Raw genomic sequence first — 16,416 nt, forward strand, 5'->3', positions numbered from 1 at the left:
CTGTGCACAGGTGAGGGAAGGTGTGTCCAGGTGTGCAGCGGCTGCTCCCGGGATCAGAAGGAAGGTGTGTCCAGGTGTGCAGTGGCTGCTGTGCACAGGTGAGGGAAGGTGTGTCCAGGTGTGCAGCGGCTGCTCCCGGGATCAGAAGGAAGGTGTGTCCAGGTGTGCAGTGGCTGCTGTGCACAGGTGAGGGAAGGTGTGTCCAGGTGTGCAGCGGCTGCTCCCGGGATCAGAAGGAAGGTGTGTCCAGGTGTGCAGTGGCTGCTCCTGGCAGCAGGTGAGGGAAGGTGTGTCCAGGTGTGCAGTGGTGCTGGTGCTCTGGGCAGTGCTCCTGGGCAGCAGTGTGGGGTGGTGGCTGTCCCTGTCCCTGTCCCTGTCCCCTGCCAGCCCAGGCCTGCCCTGGCTGTGGCAGGAAGGTGACCCTGGCCCTGCAGGTTACCTGGGGTGTTTGTGGGCAGGGTGGGTGCCAGAGTGACCTTTGCCTTTCCAGCAGCTCCGCTCTGTGATTTCCTGGGAGGCTGTTTGACCAGAGGTGCCCTGTAAAACGGATCATTTCCAGGCAGTTTTGCCGAGGGGCAGCGCCCTTGTGGAAGCAGCAGCCAGACACGTGGCAGCAGGGGGATCAGAGCTGTCTGGGTGCTGGCCTTGGGGCACTGGGCACTCCCTTTGGCACCGCTGTGGACTCTGGAGGTGCCCTGCAGCCAGCCCCAGAGCCGCTGACCCTGAGCCCTCATTGCTGGGAGGGCAGCCCTGCTCACCCTCCTGTGTGTGACCACATCTCCCGTGCTTTGGGACCACTGTGAACTCATTTAGTGCTCGTTAACCTGCACAGCCAGGGCCCAGCTGGTTAATGAGTGCCCTGCTGGCCTCCCTGGTTGCTGTTGCACTGTTACACGTGTTCCTCTAACAGAAATAGCGCTGGTCAGGGTCACGGAGCACAAGGGATGAGGTGCTGGGTTTCCTTCTCCATCTCCAGTGCCTCCTGAGCTCGCTGATGGAGATCAGATGAATGCAACCTGCTCACACTCTTTGGAAGGGCTCCTGGCCAATGCAAAGGGTATTTTTTTGCTGTTTAGGAATGGTTTCTGGCCAATGCAAACATTTCTGTACTGCATATCCATTACCCAGTCTTCCTAAACTGACTTAGCAGTTGCTTTGCATGGTGCATTTGATTCCTTCCAGAGTTGCAGGGACTCACTTTTAATTATACAAAAAGTCTCTGTTTTTACACGACTTTAGAGTTGCTTCCTAATAGTAGGTTTGAGTCTGTGGTTCCTAAAGTGCTCATTACAGCACTGGGCTGGCATTGTACCTTTAATTTCTTCCATTATCTACTAGCATTCTCTGGGTTCCTGGGTATTGAATGCTCACTTGAGGTTCCTGACAGCCATATTACACTGTATTTCCATTTCCCTCACCTGTGTAATCTTCTCTGTGCCTATGAATAGGCAAAGCAGATGGGCCCGAGATGCTGGAGACCAAAGCTGCTGCTTGTGCTTTCTGCAGGGAAAGCAGGGAAAGCAGTGGTGTCCCGCCCTGCATGGGCCTCTGGCTGGATGCCCTGTGTTCCAGGGGTTTGAGGCTGGGGAGGGTCTGCTGACATCTCCCCCAGGGCCCTGTGCTCCCTCTCTCCATCAATAGCTCTGTGTTTGAGCACAAATCCCACCTTTGATCTTCCCCACCTCCCAGTTCACCCGGGCTGATGCTCCGGTGTGAGAGCTTTCCAAACGAGTCCTCCCCGCCCTCCCTTGTCCTGCCCCTCTCCCTGCTGCTCCTGGCAGCTCATCCCATCCCTGGGATGCTCCCTGTGTGCCGTGCTGCTGCTGCTGCCCGTGTGGCTCTGCCTGCTTCCCTTCTGGGCCTGATCCCTGCCCAGGCCCCAGAGCTCCAGAGCTGCCCAGATCCCCATCTCTTCATCCTGCTGGCCTCCTGTCCCCTTGCGCTGCCTGCCCAGGCCCCCAGAGCTGCCCAGATCCCCATCTCTTCATCCTGCTGGGCTCCTGTCCTGTCCCCTTGCCCTGCCTGCCGTGCCCCGTGCAGGTGCCCATGCCCATGTCCCGATGCCCCCTGTGTCCCTGCCCGGGTGCCCTCACCTCCCGTGTCACCCTGTGAGTGGTGGCTTTGCAGCTAAGCTGGGCCTCTCCTTCCTGCCAGATCAAACTCACAGCATTTGTGGCAGCAAACTTGTGGTTTCTGTGGGCACAATTTAATGTTTGTTAATTAAACAAATTAACTGTTTAGCATCAGTTACTGGGGTGCTTCTTCCAAGCTACATTGCAGAAGACATTGAGTAGAGAAATGCTATTTATTATGCCAATGTCTAGAAATACATTGATAGAAAGTGAATCGTGTCATGCTACCCTGACACATTTGCTGTTGCAAGATTAAAAAAATTATTTCTTAGGCCTTTAGTGTTGAAGAGAATCATTCTTGGAGTTAAATGTTCCTATTGGTATTAATGATGCTGGAAAACATGCAGCTGAGGAGTAAAAGGTTGACTTGAACCTTAACATGTGATTTATTTTGCTGGCTTCCCCAGATCTGAGGGTGTTGTAGACCAGGTTTACTAACTGCATCCTACTATATTGTTCTCCTGCTGCTGGAGATTAATACCAGGTCCTGATGTTGGACACTCTGGGAGTCCACTGTGTCTCTGAAGTATTACTTTTGGGTATCTTGCAAATAAATGCAGAATAAATAGCAAATAGTAATGAAAACATTAATAATTTTAAAATAGTGAAAAGCCCTTTTTTTTTTTTTTTTTGCATCCCTCCTCCTTCTGTGCAATGAATTTTTGCAGGGAAATGGGGAAATGTACTCCTCATTCTCTGTTTCACTGGCAAGTGGAAGCTGTGTATCCAGCCGGCTTTATCCCACAGTACATCTTGTGATTACAATGAGATCTTAATTACAGGGATGTCAGAGCAGCACCTGGCACTCTCTTGTGCAGTGGGCAGGGCTGGGCTGCGTGAGGTTTGGGGAGGTCCTATGGGCACGTGGAGCCCTGCCATCCATCCCTGCCATCCACCCCTGCCATTCAACCCATGCCATCCACCCCTGCCACCCCTGCCATCCATCCCTGCCATCCACCCCTGCCATTCAACCCATGCCATCCACCCCTGCCACCCCTGCCATCCACCCCTGCCATCCACCCCTGCCATTCAACCCATGCCATCCACCCCTGCCACCCCTGCCATCCACCCCTGCCATCCATCCCTGCCATCCATCCCTGCCTTCCACCCCTGCCATCCACCCCTGCCATCCATCCCTGCCTTCCATCCCTGCCATCCTTCCCTGCCATCCATCCCTGCCTTCCACCCCTGCCATCCATCCCTGCCATCCATCCCTGCCATCCACCTCTGCCACCCCTGCCATCCACCCCTGCCATCCACCCCTGCCATCCATCCCTGCCTTCCATCCCTGCCATCCTTCCCTGCCATCCTTCCCTGCCTTCCATCCCTGCCATCCATCCCTGCCACCCCTGCCATCCATCCCTGCCATCCACCCCTGCCATCCATCCCTGCCGTCCCGCTCGTCACGCATTCCTGGAACTGGAGAACAGAGCCACAGTAAGGCCAGGCTATGGTATTTATTTTATTTGTGATTCATGGTTTGTCACTGGTGCCAGGGAGAGCCGGGAAGCGGCACATGGCAAATGCCAGCGTCTCCTGTCCTGTGGTTCCCCTCCCTGCCGAGGTGCCACGGAGATGAGGAGCTGCTGGAGCAGTGAGTGTCCTGTTCCTGTGAGGAGCTGAGGGAGCACCCTGGGGCACTGCACACTGCAGAGGCCATGGGCTGGCTCTGGGGGGCAAGTCAGCTCCTCCCGTGTGCACATTGCAGGTGGGGTGGGGTGGGATGGGATGGGATGAGATGGGATGGGATGGGATGGGATGGGATGGGATGGGGTGGGATGGGATGGGATGGGATGGAATGGGGTGGAACAGAAGAACAGAATATTTTCAGCTGTAAGGCACCTACTAGTCCCACTCACCTAGCCTGATCTAGTCCCTGGGTTTGGTGCTTCAGGAGTGCCCAAAGCTGAAGCATGTCATTAAGGGCATTGTGCAAGTGCCTCCTGAGCCCTGAGGGGCTTGGATCGTGACGTGGCTGCAGGAGGCCTGTTCCCAGCTTGAGCAGCCTCTGTACAGAAATGGTTCTGAAGGCCCAGGTTTGCAGGGCCCTGTGAGGGACTCTGGCCCCTCCTGAAGGCAGGGCCGTTTCTGCCCCTCCAGCCTGGGGCTGGAGCTGTGCAGAGGCAGAGCAGGGCGAGCAGGGCCTGGCAGAGCAGCAGCTGTGCCCTCCTGCTCCTGCCTCCCGAGCCCCGCTGTGTCTGTGACTCGGGCTCGTGGCAGGGCCCTGCTGGCTGTGGGTGAATGACAGCTTTCCCCTGTCAGCCCCGGGAGCAGAGCCTCTGGAGCACACGCACTTGTTCCAGGCAGGTTCACATTTCTATTTTGGGGATAATCACGTATTCCGTAGTGATAAGTTAGCATTCTTAGTAATCCGCTGTGCTGTGCACAGAAAGCAGCACACTGCTACTATGATTTTCTTCTTCACATGCTGAGATTGCTTTTGCTTTATTGGGATCGTGTAATCATAGAATTGTTTACCTACACAGAATTATCAGATTGCCTCCTGAATGCTGCAGAAAATACTGGAACTGGGAAACCAGGCAGTGCATCATCCCAACTTCCCATCAGCAGAACTCTGTATTAATTTATTGAAAGTGACATCTCTTCTGATAGGTTCAAGGGCCTGGTGAATATTCATTTCTAGGTTTGTTTCCTGCCTGCTGACTCGAGCAGGCTTCCCAGATCAGTTGTAGTCATGGATACATGGAAATGACACTTCGGGGTTTGTTTTCTCAGAGGCAATGCCTTTTTACACAATATTCCAAACCTTATAACAAAGAATTACCGAAAGCTCTCCTCCTGGAGTGATGGCAGATCCTGAGCACTTGCATGTGGTTTAATTGTCAAGAAAAGCCCCCCTTCCAAGGGGCTCCCTGTGGCTGGGCATCCTTTTGGTGACAGGAGGTCAGCCAGCGGACTTGGTTGCAGGTGGAAAACACTTGATCTATTGCTCCAAATGCTTCGGCCAGAACATTTCAGACAGAATACTTGTGAAGCTGAAGCTGCAGTTTTGCATTGCTCACTGCATCCCCTCTAGTAGGAGAGGGAGGAAAATCCTCAATAAAATCACTGCTGAAACAAAAGGCCCACAGAGGAGGGAGGTGATGAGGAGCTGAGCCCTTCCCCTGGAGACGTGGGAGGCTGGCAGAAGGATGTGGGGACACTGGTGTCCCCATGGGCTCTGTTGTGGGGTCTCTGGAGAGATCTCGAGCAGATCACAGAGTCATTGAGGGTGGAATAAGATCCTGATCCAAGATCAAGGAGTGCAGCCTTTGGCTGATAACCACACGGTCAGCTAAACCAACTAAACCAGCTAAACACGGAGCAGTGGTGGTGCTTCTGCCCTTCAGCATCCCGAGGGAGGGAACTGGGAGTGCAGGGACACACGGAGTACGAGCTGGCCCAGATTCTGTTCTCAGTTTCATTTGGCAAAGTTTTCTGAGCTCTCCTGCAGAAAACGTCCCACAAAAGTGACAATAACAATATTTTGGATATAAGCCTAGCACAAAAGGGTAATAGGAACTCCATGAGCATGCGTGGGCTCTTGATTCATCCTCAGAGATGACAGATGTGCATTTATTTAAGATCTGGGAGTGGGACTCGTAATATTTATAGTGAATTCTTTGTTCCCACTCCTCCTGAGTGATTTTGGTCTCTGTGGCCAGCCAACAGGCTCAGTGCTCATTGTTGACCATCTCATGCTGCAAACCCCAAGCCCATGCCAAGCATTTCTTTTCATCCAGACATGTGGCAAGGAGTGCTGAGGGTCCCCTGCACGGGGAGGGTCTCATGGTACAGCTGGCAAGGGCTGACAGCTGTATCTGAGCAGGTGGGCTCAGGCCATCAGCAAGCTCCTCCTCACCTTGTCTTCTTTATTTAACACTGATATTAAATTAAATCACAGCAGTGCTTTGGTATAAAAATAATTTTGTTTGCAGCAGCAGCTGATGGAGTCAGTGGCTGAGTGTTACAGCTGCACGATCATCTCTTGTCATTGCTCCTCATGCTGGCTCTGGAAAAAGCCATGGATGTCTTCCAGATGGGTCTGCACGTGAAGGGAGAGGAGGGCTGTCCCTGTCCTCTAATGCTGCCCTTTGGCAGCAGCAACTGCAGCACAGCCAGTGCTGGCTGAGCACAGGGGGCACGGCAGTGTTTGTGGGGCTGGGGCAGTGTTTGTGGGGCTGGGGCAGTGGGGCAGGGTTTGTGAGGCAGTGTTTGTGGGGCTGGGGCAGTGGGAAGTGGGCAGTGTTTGTGGGGCAATGGGCAGCATCTGTGGGGCAGTGGGCAGTGTTTGTGGGGCTGGGGCAGTGTTTGTGGGGCAATGGGCAGTGGGGCAGGGTTTGTGAGGCAGTGTTTGTGGGGCTGGGGCAGTGTTTGTGGGGCAATGGGCAGTGGGGCAGGGTTTGTGAGGCAGTGTTTGTGGGGCTGGGGCAGTGTTTGTGGGGCAATGGGCAGTGGGCAGTGTTTGTGGGGCTGGGGCAGTGGGGCAGGGTTTGTGAGGCAGTGTTTGTGGGGCTGGGGCAGTGTTTGTGGGGCAATGGGCAGTGGGGCAGTGTTTGTGGGGCTGGGGCAGTGGGCAGTGGGGCGAGGGCAGTGGGCAGTGTTTGTGGGGCAATGGGCAGCATCTGTGGGGCAGTGGGCAGTGTTTGTGGGGCTGGGGCAGTGTTTGTGGGGCAATGGTCAGTGGGGCAGTGTTTGTGGGGCTGGGGCAGTGGGCAGTGGGCAGTGTTTGCGGGGCAATGGGCAGCATCTGTGGGGCAGTGGGCAGTGTTTGTGGGGCTGGGGCAGTGTTTGTGGGGCAATGGGCAGTGGGGCAGTGTTTGTGGGGCTGGGGCAGTGGGCAGTGGGGCGAGGGCAGTGGGCAGTGTTTGTGGGGCAATGGGCAGCATCTGTGGGGCAGTGGGCAGTGTTTGTGGGGCTGGGGCAGTGTTTGTGGGGCAATGGGCAGTGGGGCAGGGTTTGTGGGGCTGGGGCAGTGTTTGTGGGGCTGGGGCAGTGGGCAGTGGGCAGTGTTTGTGGGGCAATGGGCAGCATCTGTGGGGCAGTGGGCAGTGTTTGTGGGGCTGGGGCAGTGTTTGTGGGGCAATGGGCAGTGGGGCAGGGTTTGTGAGGCAGTGTTTGTGGGGCTGGGGCAGTGTTTGTGGGGCAATGGGCAGTGGGGCAGGGTTTGTGAGGCAGTGTTTGTGGGGCTGGGGCAGTGTTTGTGGGGCGAGGGCAGTGGGCAGTGGGCAGGGCACAACGTGTGGCAGGGTCTCACCACGCTCGCTACTCAGCCACACTCTCAGTTTGCCCCTGAGCTCTGTGAAGCTCCCCCAGATCCACACAGGTTAAAGCTGTATTTTACTTTGTGCTAAACCACTCATTTAGTAACCTCATGCAACCCTCTGCCAGCTCGTGGAGAGACTTGAAAGGAAAGCAGCTGCTGTCCCACAGCTTCCCCAGAGGAAAACTTTTAATAAAAGCTTGGCCAACGCTCTGTAGTTGTCTCCCTGCCTTCTTTAGGATGCAAGCTTATTTGTAGTAAAGCATTTACAAATGTAAATTCTTTTTTCTTTACCTTGTAGTGAACTTTGACCACTTCCAGATTCTCCGGGCCATTGGGAAGGGAAGCTTTGGCAAGGTAGGCTGGAGCTCTCAGTCTTGCATGGTTCACCAGGTGTCTGCTTTTATGTACTTGTGATTTATTGGAACAGTAATGGGGCCGAAATTGGCTATTTTTGTATTTTTTATGATGGCTGCTCAGTCAACACAGGAAAAATGTTCAGGAAAATACCTTGTTGCCATTTGGCTTTGCTGTAATTCTTGGCACCTTGGTGCAACAGATGTGATGTAAGTTACCAGCACAATTGTGACCATTTTTCAGCAAGCATTCTGTATGTTTTCAGTTTCCTGTGGGGATGTCTGGGTTGTGGCGGGGCAGCGAGGCAGGAAGGTGCTGGAAGTTGTCCTTGATGCTTGACCGAGCTGGCACACGGGTCAGGAGGGTTCTGTGAAGTTCTGGGCTGTTTTCCCAATCAGAAATCAGTTATGCTGAAGAGGTTTTGTTGTTTATTTTTAACTGGCTTTTCTTGCCAAGCATGTGGGAGGATGTGGGAGGTGATGATCAAAAAGCTGTGTATCTCTGGAGTCGGTACTGTTGGTTTCCCAGTGTCAGTCCTTTCCATTCCCCGTTCCTCTGGCTGGCCCTCTGTCCCTGTGCAGGGGGCTCTGGCGTTTGCCCCTGCCTGGCAGTGCCAGCGCGGTGCCCGTGGCACGTCACACGAGCGCAGGGCTGCGCTGGGAGCTCTGCAGTGCTCCTGTCCCTGTGCTCTGCTGCCAGCCAGCAGCACGGGTGCCCCCTGTGCAGCCTCACCCGCCTGTGTGTGGTGGGTGCGAGCCGGGAGCGGCGGTGCCAGCGCTGACCCAACTCTGCTGGCTCAGGTGTGTCACCTGCCCTGTGACTCGTGTGTGGGTGGGGCTGTGTGCCAGCACTGGGACTTTGGGGCAGACATGGCCATGAAGTAGTGTGAAATGTGCAGTGTCAGAGCTGTGGAAGGGCCCAGCCCGGCTCGGTGGGTGGCACGGGTGTCCCCCATGCCCTGGGACATTAACAGGACAGCTGAGTGGTGGGGCAAGCTGCACCTGCTCGTGTTTCCCTCTGGTCAGGTCATCTTGGCTGGTTTCTCCCATCACACTTTGATCAAAATCTGATGCCACGATGGTGAGAACATGCAGATCTGGCTCTGGAGATGACCCACACTGTCCTTTGCCTTCTCCCTCTGTGGTACAGCCTGACAAGGTCTTGTTCCATGGGCCATGGCCTGGGGAGCAGCCTGACCTTGGATACTTGGATGATTGGATGGCTGGAAGATGGAAACTTTGCAAAAGCAGAACTTTCCCAGGAGATTTGAGACCTGTTTGGTCAGAAGAACCCAAATATTTACCAATCACCAAAATCTCTTTTTGAATACTTTATGTGTATTAAGCAGTTTTGGTGCTGTGTAACAGTGGCAGCACAAACCCAGCTGTGCTCTGTATGGGGAGGTGCTGCTGTTCTGAGAGGCAGGACAGGGGACACTCGGTCCCAGTGCTGCCATCAGTGCTTGTTCTAGAGAAGATGTTCCCATACAGCCTCAGCTCCCTGATGAACACCAGCAGATCCATTACCCTGCTCGGCACAGCCCACCCACGTGAATTCCTGCTGGGCTTCCATGAGAGTCTGCCTGGGACTTCTGGGGTAATGGAAATGGATTGCCAGCCGTGTGCAAGTCACTGTGACGGTTTGAGGGGGTGGTTTGAAACACTCACCCCTCTTTGCAGCCACATCCCTTGAGCAAGGAGAGGGGAAAGCGTGCTGCAGAGCTCTGTCACATTGCTGGGCTTCTGTTGAATGATGGTGAATGATTAAATACCAGCTCAGCCCTTGTGCTGTGAGGATAAGGCAAACAGCAGAAGAAAGTCTCCCCAGACACTCCTGGTGAGAGCAGGAACACTCAAGGTCTTGTGTCTTCAGCTCGCAATCAAAGACCAAACACTAACTCCAAACCTCAGTGAAAAAGAGCAGCTTGTTTCGAGCCGATAGGAGAAGATTCATACTTCACATATAAACTTTCCAGACAAGGAGGTTTTCTTCTGTTAAGGAGCAGCACCTGGAAAATTTAATTCTGCTCAGAACATAAAACAGAGAAAAACCAGTTCTTGTCCCAGGACAGGAGTGCCTTGGCTCTGCAGAGAGCTGCTCCCTGTGGCTCTCCCTGCAGCTGCTCGCTCTGTGCTTTGTGGTGCAGGGAGGTTAAGTCTAGCACAGAGCAGTCTATCAGGCAGCAGAACTGTACACACACTTTCAAAATGCTGACATGATTCATCTGTCATCTTTCTGGATGACTTTGTCAATATGCTGAATTTCCTCTGACACTGAGAAAAGCATTTGCGTTTACCAAGTCATTTACAACTCACATTTAATCGCAGAAAACATAAAACTACCTACCTGGCAAATGTTACTAAAAGTTTAGGCGTGACTTGGTTTGCTTGATTAAACCGCTCTCTGGCCACGTTCAGGAAGATATTTAGGAGCCAGTGTGCAAGCAGACCCTGTGCTCTGTTTGAGTGTGTGGGTGACCTGTGGCAGCTGTGGCACTGTGTGATCCCATGGTGACAGGACCCGGGGCCAGTGCCTGGGCTGGCCTGGGGCACAGCATTTCCTTCCATGGTCACTTTGTGCACCTCTCAGGACAGATGGTGACATCCTCGGTGTGGGAACTGGAGGAAAGGAAGGGAAAAGGAGCTCAGAAATCCCTTTTGAAGAGCCTGAGAGCCCCAGAGCTGTGGTTATGGCATATCTGCAATAAATGGCCAATTTCTGTTTCCTAGAGATGGGTTTAATCAGTTTTAAGATACAGTTAATCAAATGAAGGTCAGGTTCAATTCCATGTTTACGCCAATTAGCAAGTGTGGAATATTTTCCACACATAGTAGAGGTGATATTATTTGATTTTCAGTGATTTAATATCAGCACAGTGTTCCTCCTGCAGCACAGGCTCCTTTCCAAGCAGCAGCAGCAGCAGTTGCCCAGGTTTTGGCTGCTCTGATGCCATTTCCCGAGGAGCAGCAGCCAGGAGGGGGTTTCTGGAATGGGGTGCAGTTTGTGGCGCTGTTTTCATGGGAAGTATGCTCTGAGGTTCGTTGTGCTTCTCGAGAGCCAGCATGGGACCAGCTGTCCCAGGGCAGGGGTGGCATTGCAGGACCGGGGGCTCTGCCTGGTTTAGTTGGGCTCTTGTGGCTGCAGTCCCCGTGAGGCAGCTGGGGCTGTTTGCTCCTGACCTCCTCTCCCACCTGGCGTCCCCCGTGGCTCTGCAGCCCCAGCTGCCTTTTCCAAGGGATGAGGAGCTGGATGGGGCTGTGGGAATTCATTATTTACACTTCACTGCTGAGAAGAAATAACAACGCGTCTGAAGTTTTTCAGCGTGGATTTGTGCCTTTGTGTGCCGTTGGAAATAGGGGATTAAACCAGGGCTGGGGCTGGAATGGGCAGCAGCAGGAAATGGAATCTTCCAGAAGGAACCAGTATGCTGGGGTGGGAGCCTGTGGGGGCCTGGCTTTCATTTGCTCCAGAGGAGCTGGGGCCCTGGTCCCTGTGCCCAGCTCCCCTGACCCTCCCAGTGAGGGCTGGCTGTGTCTGGGTTTCTTTGTATGAGTACTTCAGCTTCATGATTTTGTTGCTTTAATAATTCACACAGCCTGGAGCCGGGTATAGAAAGGCTTTAATCCATTTTCTAAAGGTCACAGATGCCCACCCAGTAGCTGCACCATAAATAAAATTCCCTTCAAGTCTATTCTCAACTGAATCCCTCTTTGACATCAACACTGGCTTGATCCATTTTCTTTTTTTCCAGCTTTATAAATGTTGGATTTTTCCCCCTAAAGAAAGGCTGGAAACTTAATCCCTTGGTATTTAGCTGCCACACATATTTTTTGCCCTTGATTTTTCCTTTCTTGTCCTTGATCTCACCTGAGGCTGAGGGTTTTCTGGAGCCACTCCAGGGCTGGACAGAGGCTGTCCCTGCTGGACACTGCTCCTGTCACTTGATCCCACACCATGTCGTTGGCAGGCTCTGGAGCCAGGGCTGCCTTGGCTTTGTCAAAGGGCAGCCTGGTCATGGAGAGGGCACAGCCTGAGGGGTGTCTGTGGGTGCTGGGGTGCTGCAGAGCTGCTGCTGTGGGGCCATCCCAGGCTGGTCAGGGCCCGTCCTGCCCGGCCCCGAGGCTGCCCAGGGAGTCCTGCAGGATGCAGGAGATGGGGCCTGCAGCAGGAGTGATGTGGAGGACATTAACACTAGGGACAGGTTCATCCCCAGAGCTGCTGGCACTGCCCAGGCTGCCCAGGGAATGGGCACGGCCCTGAGGCTGCCAGAGCTCCAGGAGCCTTTGGACAGCGCTGCCAGGGATGCCAGGGTGGGATTGTTGGGGGGTCTGTGCAGGGACGCGAGCTGGACTCCTTGTGGGTCTTTTCCAGCTCAGGATATTCCATTTTTGTGGGATTCTCTGATTCCACAGCGTGCTCCACCATTGCACCCAGCACAGGAGCAGCTGCCTGGGCTGGGGACAGTGAGCAGGAGCAGGGGGTGAGAAAGCACAGAGCACCCACAGGGGGATCCTCCCTCTGACACCGTGTCCCCAGTAGTACCAAGGGATTTTTCTTCTTTCCTGGATGTTGCTAAGCTGTGAGTGTGTCATTGGTAAAAGCCACGGGAGAGAATGGCAGAGCATGAAAGGCACAGGGGTGGTGGGGTCCAGCACCTCCTCACTGTCTGGATCTCAGGCTGTGGGGGCAGCAGCAGGAAAATTACAGAGTGGGAATGCCACTGAAGGGTCTGCAGTGACTGGGTGAGCAGTGAGCTCAGCTGGAAGGGGCTGGGCATTATCCTGCACTTCCCCACTGGGGACCTGTTTGGGGGGGTTTCTGAAAGATCAGACTTCGAAAGACCATGATTTATCGAACAAGCTGCCCACCTCTGTTATTATTGTACACCCGGTGCCTTATTAATGTTTCATTAGAAGCTGCCTGGGGGTATTTGAGCCTCCCTCATTCCCTGTGGGTGAGTCACGCTGCTGTGGGTTGGGAGGAGGGATGGACCCTCGCTCCAGCAGCCAGGGGCCGGTGGGCAGGGTAGAGGTGTCAGAGAGCAGAGGGCAGCAGCCTGGTCCCTGACCCAACTCGCCCTGATGGCCCTGGGCGCCCCAGCTCTCGCCGGGGGCTGGCACTGCTGGCAGTGGGTGCTGGAGGGTGGCAGTGGCTCGGGGCAGGTGGGGAGGAGGTGGCTGATGTCCCAAGGGGCTGGCCTGTGGCACAGGGGGTCAGTGCCCTGTTGATGCCTGCTGGCTGCACGGGCTCTGCTCAGGCTGGGAGCAGGAGTGTCCCCACAGCTGGGCCACAGGGACAGAGCTCGCTGTGCCTGGTGCCAGCAGCAGTGCTTTCTGTGAACTCCTGTGTGTGCACCGAGCCTCGACAGCAGCTGGCTGCTCAGGCTCTTTCTGGCTCTTCTGTGAGAGTTTTTCAGCATTGGGTTCTGCAACAAAATCCACCCACACCCTCCCTGCTCCCCCTCCCCTCCTGAACCCAAAGAGATCTCATTCTGAGGTCTTTGATTAAGGAAACCTTTTCATGGATCAGCATATGCTGCCTGTTGAGTGGCAGATGTGCCTGAATCCAGCCCTGACCCTTTGTCAGCAGGGCCAGCCTTGAAGAAGGGTAAAGGACAGAGCTGCAAGCCTTACAGGAGGAGGAGGAGGAGCTGCGGAGGAAGCAGGGGAGGATGGAGCTGGGTCAGGGTGACCTGGCTTTGGAGAAACGTTGGAATTGGCTACCAGGGAGGTGGTGCATTGCCCACCCCTGCCTGCTGGTGTTTGAGGAATGACAGCACGTGGCATTCTGTGCTCTGCTCTGGTTGGCAGGGTGGTGTTTGGTCAAATACTGGATCTCAGTCTTGGAGGGCTTTTTTTAACTCAGCTGAAAGGATTCTGTTATTCTATGGGACTTCTATAGCCTAAGTGCATCAGAGAATTCTGTAAACATTCACCCACCTGAAAGGATGGCGAGCAGAATGTTTTGGCATCGATCAGATTAACGATTGGAAATGTGATGGTAGTTCTGTTAGGGCTGCCCTCGGGAGAACCTCCCGTTCCCCTGTGTGCCGCTGGCAGAGGCTCCTCCTGCCCTCAGCAGGGCCCACACGGCCACACCAGACTGCAGCTCTCACATGGCCGACATGAAAACCTCTCACTTTTAAAGTAAAAACCCCATCCTTTGTCTCTAATGATAATTACAATTTTCTCAGAGGCTGAAATGTGGCCAGCATTTGGATCTTGTTTTTGTTCTGACAAGCCATCATAGCTCACACCCCCACCAGCTCATAAATGGAGCTGAGAGATGGAAGGTTCCAGCGTCAGATGCAGCTTTTGGCAACAATAAAATTGAAGCTGTGTTGGACATCGAGGTCATCTACAGGTCCTTGGAAGCTGCAGCTTATGAGCTTGGGATGTTGTGTTAATGCTCATGGTTGGACAATCCAATTACAAACCACTTAATGTCAAAAATGATAGGGAGCAGTGTCCTCGGTTCCTATGAAATTATGGGTACAGCAGCATGATACAGCAAATAGAGTTTATTAAGGAAATACTGCCTGGGTTTGTCCAGAGCATTATGGGTGTACCCATGTGGCATATGGGCTGTTACTCTGGGCAATGGTGTCTGTGGAAGGAGCCTTCGTCCGCTTCTTCGCAGGACCTGTTTCTTCTTGTGGGTCTAAAGTTCATGAATTCTTATTGAAGTGTCCGTGCGCTGCTCAGAAACTGGTCTGAGTCTCGTGGGAGCTGTGTGGACACAGCTCCAAAAGGCCGGATACAGTTCTGCTCTGGTTTCTCTGTGGTGAAGGCAGAGCTGCCCACAAGCCACTACAAGGCCGCTGGGATTTCCTGCGTCTCAGCAATGAATTAAAGATGGAGCATGAAAAATAGAAGCAGAAACTGATGCAACTGGTGCACAACTCACAATAGGAGCAGTGTTGTGATGGGGGATTTGACATGATTTTGCTGAGGCTGAGGGACCGCGGCCTGCGCTGGGCACCCGGGGCCAGCGGCAGTGCCAGGGGACAGGGCCTTGGTGTGGGCCAGGCTTGCCAGGCACGCTCCTTCCCAGGGATGAGCACACCAGGTGCCTCTACCCCTCCCAGTCTTCCTGACAGCCCTTCTCCTTTGGAATCCCCTCTGTTCCTGTCTTCTGAGGTGCCATTTGCCTTGTTTCCCCAATGAACGGTGTTAGACTGTGGAGAGGGGCGAGAAGGGGATGTGGGAAGGGCTGTTGTGGGGTAGACCTGTGGAGGGGGATCAGAAAGGTGGTGTGGAGGGGTGGGTGTCCCCTCCAGCTGAGGGGTCCCTTGCACAGAGCCCCCAGGGCCCAGGTGTGGGCTCGGGGGTTGTGGGGCCGTGTTTGGGAGCGGGACAGGCGCTGCCCATGGCCTGGAGAGCCCTGCTCTGCAAAACCAGAGCCCTCCTTGTGCCTGGGGCTGCTCCATGCTGCCTTCCCTGCCCATGCTGAGGGGACAGGGACAGGGACAGAAACCCCCGTGGCACCTGCTCTTTCTGTCGGTGTGATGTTCTGTGTGCTCAACTCCACTGCCAGCCCAGGAACGGGGCACTGCAGATGGGCCCCAAAGGGTCAGCCTGCTCGGGCTGTCGCTGCAAAGGGCTCCTGAGAGCACAGCCAGGAAACACAGACAGCTTTGGGAGCAGCATGGGTACTGGGCTGTGGTTTTTGGTGGGTCTGGGTTCCTTCCCCCTGCTCTGTCCATCCGTGGTGCTGTTGCCAAGCTTGGGGTGAGGGGCCCTCAGGTGCAACCCAGCGAGGGTCACCTGCTGAAAAGGCCTGGACATTGTTATTTATGCAATGTGCGCAGCAAAATCACGTCTGTTTCAATAGTTCCATAAAATTAAAATATCAGGAGTGAAAATGCTGACAAATTCTAAATTTAGTGCTTTCCATTTTTGTACCAACTGGCCATTTTGTTCTCTGAAATGAAACTGTAAGTACAGGATCACTTTGACAATTGCAAATTGGCTTTTCTTATTTTTTCTTAATACTTTTTTCTTCTTACTGACCTGTCACATTTGGGACAGACTATATTTTATCTGTATGGTCAGGGATTTTACCTCCCTTTGGAAAGCTCTCTGGAGTGTAAGTCCATGAGAATTTTTAAAGAAAGAAGAGCATGGAAGGAAACCATATTTACTGAACAGAAGCCTTTTGTGTCTCTGCTTTCCACCCTCACCTCCCGTTTACTTACTATTTATGTCCAAAATTCATCAAGATTCCTTCTGTTCCTGTCGTTTTCTCAAGGAGTTGCAGTAAGATTGTTGTGCCATATTATTACTTTTGATCTAAAAATTGTTTTTAAAAGTAAGTGTTAAAAATTCCTCTCAACAAAGGGCAGTGCAGTATGCAATACTTATCTGTTCATGTACAGCAAGTGGTGCAGTGAAACCACACCGCAGTGAGGATTACCCAGCACCAATCCAGCTGGAGCAGTGCTGTTTGCCAGGAGGCAGCCCTCACCCATGGTGGGATGGTGCCCCCTGTGTGCCCATGCAGGGCTCTGGGAGCTGCTGCATGCTCAGGCTCTCAGATCAGCTCTGCTCTGCTCTGGAACTCGATTTTAGCCCCTGCTGCCGTCTTTGTGCTTGTCAGGGTAAGGTTGTTGTCCAGAGCAGCTGTGGCTGCCCCTGGATCCCTGGCAGTGCCCAAGGCCAGGCT

General features: G+C 53.8%; 1 protein-coding gene across 1 annotated transcript in view; it reads left to right on the plus strand.

Annotated features, from left to right (window-relative positions):
* STK32C (serine/threonine kinase 32C) overlaps positions 1–16,416 on the plus strand; it is a 68,158-nt gene that overhangs the window by 32,865 nt on the left and 18,877 nt on the right. The window contains exon 2 of the mRNA XM_054276777.1: positions 7,697–7,752. Within this exon, the coding sequence (XP_054132752.1) occupies positions 7,697–7,752 (56 nt within the window). The remainder of the gene's footprint in view (positions 1–7,696; positions 7,753–16,416) is intronic.

Source organism: Melozone crissalis, unplaced genomic scaffold (assembly GCF_028551555.1).
Source record: "Melozone crissalis strain CALT ecotype California unplaced genomic scaffold, PUWL_Pcris_2 ptg000019l_1, whole genome shotgun sequence".
Lineage (NCBI taxonomy): Eukaryota > Metazoa > Chordata > Aves > Passeriformes > Passerellidae > Melozone > Melozone crissalis.